The sequence below is a fragment of the Cryptomeria japonica genome, chromosome 1, assembly GCF_030272615.1.
Source record: "Cryptomeria japonica chromosome 1, Sugi_1.0, whole genome shotgun sequence".
Lineage (NCBI taxonomy): Eukaryota > Viridiplantae > Streptophyta > Pinopsida > Cupressales > Cupressaceae > Cryptomeria > Cryptomeria japonica.
In genome coordinates, this window is record NC_081405.1 from 241,878,827 (window position 1) to 241,887,250 (window position 8,424).

Consider the following 8,424-nt stretch of genomic DNA (forward strand, 5'->3'; position numbering starts at 1 on the left):
TTCATTGTGTATCAAAGAATTGAAAAGGAGTTTTAGAAGTATTTCTAATATATCAAGGAAATGGCTTTTTTGTGTCACTTTTGGAATCAAAAGAAGAAAGAGACGTTGTTTTTAGATTTTCCTTCTTTGAAAATAAATTCAAAAAATGGTTGCTGGCCCCAAAAGTTGTTTTCTGAAGAACCCTCCCTAGTTTGTAGTATATGCCACTTACCTGATTATATTTCTTCTTCATGCCTGGACATCAATAGTTCTAGCAGTTGAGTTAACTCTAATTCATAGCCAATTATTTTCTCCATCTCCAATCATTTTCAATTCATGGAGGATATATTTGAAGCTTCAGAGGTCTTCCTTGAAATTTCTTCTCCTTGTTCCCCTATAGCAGTTTCTCAAATGATTTTGAGGAACTTTGAGATTCCATAGGATAATTTTTTCTTAAAAGACTTAAGATATTTTTTTTCAATGTTGGTATGAGGAAGTCAAGACAAAATGTTGGAAGAGATAGATAATGAAGTGCTAGGGGAAGATAAAGGGATAAGAGATCAATATCTTCATCTTCAAAAAGTAGAAGTTGCTAACTTAGAAACTGTAAATAAAAATTTACCTATTCTAATTCAATTAGTTGGATGAAATAACAAGATACCACTTTGTACGATCAATAGAAAAGAAGATTGGTTGCCTTCTTATTTCCCAATTCCATCAAAATTATACTAGAGGGAATTAATTTGGCAGAAATTTGGATAGAGGGTTGGAGAGGATTTTTCAGGGAAAGCGGTAAGGTAATCTATCTAAAAATTAAAATTACCTTCTAAACTTGGAAGGACTTAGAAGATAACAAGAGATGATTAAGTATAAAGGAAAGAAACTAATGAATTATGTAAAGAAGGGTTTTGAGATGAAAAAGGAAATTTTTCTTTGGCAAACCAGAGAATTTTTCCTAAAAATTGGTATTTAAGGCCTGGAAATGAATCTCTTTAAGAAATGGAGATTGGCTCAAACTGAGAATGTAGAAAGAAAATTTCCAAGGACAAGCATAAGGTTAATAATTCATTAAAAGATTGAGGAAGGCTCAATAAACCATTTTTTATAATTGACAAAGAAAAACCTTCAATCTGTTAGTGGAATTGTTCCTCGACCTGAAGTAAATGGATTGAGAGAGTTAGGGGATGAGTTCTCCACCTCTCCGAAAGACAAAAGTGGGAGGTGTATGGGCAATTAAAACAACTAGAAAAGGAAGTCATGTGGTGGATAAAATTCAAAAAAATTTATAGCTTGGAGTCTTATTTAAGTCGAAAGAAGGTTCGTGAGATTACAAGGTCAGAAAAATGTGAAAGGTTTTGAACTAGTGTCTGTGAAGAAGTTTGGAATGTTATCCTCTTTAGACTCATTTAGGAGGAATGATTATAGTTTGTCTTCGATTCCAGACTTCAATCAAAAGAACACAATCTCTTTAGAGGATGGTGAAGCTCCACCTGTAACTCAAACCTTCTCCTCTAAGGCTCTAGAGGTAAATAACTCTATCGAGGAGGGCTCTCCAGTCCCTGTCAAGTTAGCAGTTGTTTATTATTTTTTGAGAATTTCTAATAATCAATCTATAGATAATGAAGAATGTTAGATTGAAAAATAAACTCTTATTCAAAAAATTCTAAATCTTGAAGAGCCAGAGGAGGATGACATTAGAATATTAAAAGAGGATATAGATCAATTAGAAGTTATGGAATGCCCTAAATATAGAAGTTCCTTGGTTCTGCAAGAAAATCTATTGATAAAGATAAAACCAGATTGTGGTAAGTCTCCTAGTAGTAGGAGATGATGGAGATCATTGATATAACACAAAAAATTAGATGGTGAAGCCAAAGATGAGAAAAACATTTCAACACTCTGAATCATAAGATTAGGGAAACCCTTCCTCTTGGACCAATGCATATTATTTCATGAAATTTAGGGGACTAAATGCCCCTAACAAACAATGTTCAGTAAAGAACTGTATTAAACTTTCAAAAGTATATACAATTTCTCTAAAAAAGAAGCCAAGCTGAATGGAGAACAAATGACACCATTTAAAAGGAAATTAGGAGTATGGGAAGTTGAATTTCTTGAAGCAGTGTGCTCCTCAGGTGGTCTGGCTCTGTTTTGGAATCTTGGAAGGGTTTCCTTTGTGAAAACAACAAGTAGTATAAATTGGATTAGTGATTCCCTAATATATAACAATGGGGATGTTAACATAATAATTATTAATGTTTATAGGCTAGTATAAAACAATGAGAAGTTAGGAATATTGAGGGGCCTAGAAAAGGTTGTTCATTTGGCCCCTTTGGAAAACATAGTCCTTGGAAGTAACTTCAATGCAATTCTTCACATCTCAAAGAAAATTGGAGGCATTCAAAGAGAATCTCAGTCTCAACCAAAATTCAAGAGTTGGCTAGCTCGAAATACTTAATCAAAATAAAATAAAAGAATGGCTCTTTCACATGGAATAATATCAGGTTAGGATTCAACAATATTGTTGAATTATTGGACATGATCCTCTTTAGAGGAGATCTTTCCACTTTTCTCTTTTTGTTTAAATCATATAATTTACTTTCTTTAGGCTCAAATCATTTCCCTATATAGTTGGATATTTTGGGAGAGTTAAAACCTTTAAACCATCCCTTTAATTTTGAGAAAATATGGACGAAGGATCCAAGATTCTTTGAGATGGTTGAAAGCTGGTGGAAGGAAGTTCAGTGTGAAGGATCTAAATTATATTTCTTTGTAGTCAAACAGAAATCTATCAAGTAGAAGCTCTTAAAATGGAACAGGGAAAATTTTCTAACCATTTTTTTAGTCAAATTAAAATTTGAAGAGGAACTGGATTCTCTGAACAAAGAAGTTATTCTACACGGCATGGATCAAAACAATTTTCTTAAACAGAAGGAGCTTCTTAACTAGTATGAAGAGGCTTTGGCTAAGGAAGAGGTCTTTTGGAGACAAAAGTCTAGAGAAGTTTGTCTTGCAGAGGGAGATGGGAATTCAAAAAAATTTCACAACAATACCAAGAAGAGAAGGACAATTAATTAAAATTTAATGATTAAGGATGAGAAGGATATAATGATAAAGGATCTAGAGGAAATATTAAGAAAAACAGTGTCCTACTTCTATGAAATCTTAAACAATTGGTAAGGTTCAAATCTATCCTCACAAAAAAGCACTTTTGATTAAAATTTCAAGATTGATTTCACAGTTGCGAAAAAAAATTCTAACTAAAAAATTACCATTTTGGGAAGTGGAAATATCTCTTAATAAACTGCATCCTAATGAATCTCCAAGCCTAGATGGATTTCCTACCAACTTCTTTCAAAAGTGTTGGCATTTCTTAGAGTTGAAATGATAGAAGCATTAGAGGAACTAATGAATTTAGGATGAGTATTCAAGTAAATTAACACTTCTTTTATTGCTTTAGTCCCAAAGAAAGAAAAGGCTTTAAAATTAGATGAATTCAGACCTATTTCCATATGAAATATAATCTATAAGCTGTTGTCCAAAGTTTTAGCTAATAGATTGAATAAAATCCTTCCTCTTTTAATTTTTGAAGGACAAAAATTATTAGTTCTAGGAAGATCAATCATTGACGGAGTAATTGTTGCCCAAGAATCTATCCACTCAATTTAAGTTAACAAGAAACTCAGCATGCTAATCGAACTAGATATTAGGGAGGCATATGATAAAGTGGATTGGTTATTCATATGTAAATAATTAGAAGCTTTTGTTTTTTCAAAAGAATGGATTAATCTAATCTTTTATTATATTTCTATTCATTTTTTGGTCCTACTTAATTGATCTCCAATAGGATTTTTGAAACCTCTAGAGGTATTCATCAAGGGGATCCTATTTGTCCTTTCATATTTATACTAATGGTAGAAGCATTAGGTAGGTCTCTAATCAAATCTCAACAAGATGTATTTATTAGAAGAATTAAGATTATAAATGAATTTGAAGCTATCACACATCAACAATTTGCGGATGACACAATTCTCTTTGGGCAGGCAGAGAAGAGGGAAGCAATGAAATTTAGAAAAATTCTTTGAATCTACTCCAAAGCTGCAAGTCAACAGGTAAACCAGATCAAGTATGAAGTTTTATTCTTTAATATTAAACCATTTCTTGAGCATGAGATCTTTTCTCTTTTCGGTTTTATGGAAGGAGAACATCCTTGGTCTTATTTAGGTCTAGCTTTACTAAAGGGTTTGAGATCATCCAATGTTTGGGACCCAATAGGAAAAAGAATAGACAAAAGGATGGAATCTTGGAAGACAAAATGATTGTCCTAGGAAGGAAGAGTAACTATGTTAAAATATTTTCTTTATACTCTACCTATCTATCTAATGTCCTACTTATCTCTCTATATTGGAGTAAACAATAAGCTAGTTGAGAAATTTAGAACCTTTCATTAGCAAGGTATGGTTGATAAAAAGAAAATAGCTATGGTCATTTGGGAAAATATTTGTAGGCCCAAAAACTTGGGGGGTGTTAGTTTGAGGAATCATCTTTGACAAAATAAAGCTTTAACATAAAAACTCATTTGGAAACTCTATAACGATTCGAATTTGAAATGGATGAAAATTTTAAAAGAGAAATATTTAGACGATTTGAGTTTAGAGGGGATCTTTATGTCTCAATATCCCCCAAAAGGATCAAGTGTGTAGAATTTTTTATTAAAATAAAGATAATTAATAACAAATTAGATCTCATGAAATATAAGAGATGGTCTCAAGGCTCTTTTTAGGTATAACTCTTTGGTAGGGTTTTCTGGCCTTAGACAAACTAACGAATGTCACAAGTTATTGAAAATAAAAATTTAGATTTTGAAAGTGAAAATGTTGAAAATGTTGAAAATGTTGAAAGTGATAATGAAAATGCTCAATATGTGGAAAATTTGACGTAGGAGGTGAAAATGTGGAAAATTTTGACATTGAAGGTGGAATTGTTCAACCAAGTGAACCATATGTAACACCTAATTACTTTAGAAATGAAGACGCTCTCATGGATGAAAGAAAAATTGCAAATCCAAGACCTTCAAGAACCCCAAAATGGTTATTTGAAATCGATGAGAACATTATTGCAAATCTTGAAGGTAAGAGGTCAATAAGAACCGTTCAGTTGTGGGCTACACAAATTTTTGACCAAAATTTTAGCAATAAGACATTGACCGAGCAATGCCAACTCTTTGTTCAATTGCTTAAGATGATAAAGATGAGACCATTGCTAAACAAATTGAAGATTCGTATGAACAAGAAGATGGAGAGAAATTCTATTATTGGAAAAAATCTATTTGATGCTCTCAATTCTATTGGAAAAAATACCAAAGAAAGAGATAAGAGAGTCGCTCGAAGAGTGATTACAACCTCCTTAGTAAGCCATCAATTAAGGAAGGATCGTCAAATGAGACAAACTTGTATTGATTTTAACATAAACTGTAAAACTTTGGATAGAGCACTTGCACGAAGACAAAGACTTGACGATCCACTTCAACAAGATACATGGGCTTTTGGTGAGAGGGTTCGACGTGTTGATAGAAAGTTGATTGACAATGTGAAGGAGGAGATTAAACAATTTTGGCACTCTAATTCTAGAGTGTCACCCAATGTAAAGGACGTTTTGAAATTAAGAATCGGCAACCGAGACCGCACACCACATCCCAAACATCAAGAGACTTGCAAGATCCATTTTTATGCCCTCGAGATGATGGCTGCTATTTCTATAGAAATGATTGTTTGAATGAGAAGTGCTCGGAATGTGGTGGGTTGTCAAAGTTTGTTTCATGTTTTCATGAGGGCAGCGAACACGAGTTTGGAAAGAATTATGTTGAGAAAAAAAGATATGAGACAGTGAAATATACTTTGAAGAGTGGAGGTGAAGGTTCTAGATGTGAATTAGTCTCAAGAGAAGTGAGTATTGCTGATTTTATTTTGGATTTTAAGGAGGATATTTTCTACAAGTATGCAAGGCACACCCATAGGTCTCAGTGGTTGGATCAATAGGTCAGGATGTGTAAGAACTTGCTTATCTATATTTTTACAAGTTAGGGCGCTCAAGGGACGACACCGGTAGGGTATGACCCCGAGCGTTCGACCGAGTGGGGGTGATAAATAGGAGCATGAATAGGGTAATAATGCCTAACTGGACATGTCGAAGTCGACGGTTCATCGTCGCAACAAGCTTTAATAATAATAAAGATATTTACTGTGTATGCAAGCTGCAATAATAGTAAAGCCTGTGGATATAGCCAAATTGATGAACCGTGTTAAAAACTTATATTTATTTATAATTTCCGAGATCCCAATCTGTCTAATTATTTTAGAGATGCTAGATTGTACAAACTGAAAAGTGTTCCAGAATAAATGATTTCAAAATATTTACTGCAAACTTATAATTATAACAACATATGATACATTAAACTGTAATTGTAAATACAATTTTCAAATTGCTTTTAGAATTAGACTGAATGTTCGCTTATCAGAACTAGTAATTTAATCTTTTCGTGAAATTCCTAAGGGGGATTTATTTGTGCATAATAAATAAATATTTTCGTGAAATTCCTAAGGGAGATTTATTTATGCATAATAAATAGATACTTTCTTCTAAATTAGATATTGGACAGTGATAATGACGATGACCATGATTTCTTAATAGGTAAATGGAATTCTCATTTGAGATTTTTTTGGAAAGAACGTTACTTAGATTATAAAAAAAAAAAAACTCTTGATATAAATTTTTTTGACAGTAACGGTCAATGTCGCAAGAAACTGGGTTGCCGAAGGATTTAAAAAGGAACAAAGAAACAGAGCCAGGCTATAATTTAAGTCATGGTTCTCAAAATCCTACTAGTCTTAAGCTTGAACCGAATCTTTGATGGGACGCCCTTTGAAATCTAGGAAATATATTAAAAGTATGGAAACAAGTACATAAAAAGGAAACAATGTAATTATTATTCACCAGCCACTATCATCAAATCCTATTGTGCGAATCAGGAGCCCAAGATGACAGACTGGGATTGCTTTTCATATTGGAAGTCATTAGACTGCGAGCTGTCTGCACACCACACAAAGATGCCGTGGAGCTTGCCAGAGTCTCTAAGCTTTCTGCACGCGTCAAAGAAGCCATTCGCAGGTGACAAACCTCCACTTCCCTCCGTCATGAAACTAGCCAGCACTTTTCCACCGCTATAGCGAGACTCCTGAGCGTTGAAATAGTTCATGAACTGTGAGACGCTGGTGCTCGAGTCATAGGCATAGAATTGGAAATTCACATAGTCAATTGAATTGCCGTAGTTTTTCCAGAGTGCAGTGTAATGGGATTGTATTGGGCCGTCGTCATAGGGAGCGATGGAGGCGAAGGAGATGACATTGTTCTGCTTTAATTGCGTGATGAGCTGCCCAATGCACTCAGAAAATGTGTTGGGATCGGAATAGTCGAAATGCTCATAATCGATGTCGATGCCGTCAAGATGGTATTGCTGGATTATGTCAGTGAGCGAAGAAACTGCATTGCTCACCCACGACGACACAGACGATGGTCTGAACTGGACGTTGCCACTGCTCACGCTGTCTCCACCTAAGCTGAGAGCAACTTTGACGTTCTTGTGTTGAGCTTTGATGGCTTGCACGGCGCTCGGGCTCAGATTGTCACTATCCCAGAAAATGTTGAACTTTCCATTTGTAGGAGAGCTTCCTGACGGGGTGTAGTCGATAGCGAAGGCCAAAATGAAATGAAATTGCGTGCCGGGATCGATTGGTAAGTCAGAAAATTTGACATTATCGAACTCGGCGCCAATGTATTCCCTAAAAAGTTTCGTGTTCGCACCTGAAATTTAATCCGGTTAATAAAACAATAAGGCTGCTAAATTAATGTGGCAACAATGTGAAAACAATATATAGCGATGGAGAGGACCGAATACAAACGAGAAGAACAATCTCTTATTCCCCTGTACTTCAATAAAAATAGAGTACAGTTAGACACGTACCTATTGTAGTAGGCACGAGCAACGCAAGAACAAGTAGAGAAATCTTGAAGAATTCAGCCATGGCGTTAGGCGAAGAAAGAAAGCGCAGCCTGAGAGGATTGTCGTGAGAAATATGGATGAACGATTAGAGCAAACAGTCCTATATATATACATACATGGAATAACTTTAAATTATGTAGACGGTATTTGTCGCTATCACGTGATGTGGGACACTAAACTACATATTAGGCGAGGTCATGTCACTTACTAATAGAATAAAACCTTGTGTATTTTTAACTATTCTTGTGCTTTCAGAAGGGTTCAAGAGTTTGTTATTTATCAGGCAAGAAACATCACGATGGCTGGCAATTTGGTCGATGCGTTTTCTTAGCCTATTTGTGAAGGTTCCATTGAAATTCTGTTTATGTTACTCTCCTCACTTCGAC

The 8,424-nt window shown here is 34.6% G+C and overlaps 1 protein-coding gene across 1 annotated transcript; it reads right to left on the reverse strand.

The window, feature by feature from the left end:
- Nucleotides 1–4,066: 4,066 nt before the first annotated feature.
- Nucleotides 4,067–8,060, reverse strand: LOC131057737 (chitinase 2-like). The gene is given in 4 exon segments (XM_059209415.1): nucleotides 4,067–4,077; nucleotides 6,153–6,195; nucleotides 7,022–7,872; nucleotides 8,000–8,060. Coding segments are annotated over 4 exon segments (966 nt in total).
- Between the last annotated feature and the right edge of the window lie 364 nt (nucleotides 8,061–8,424).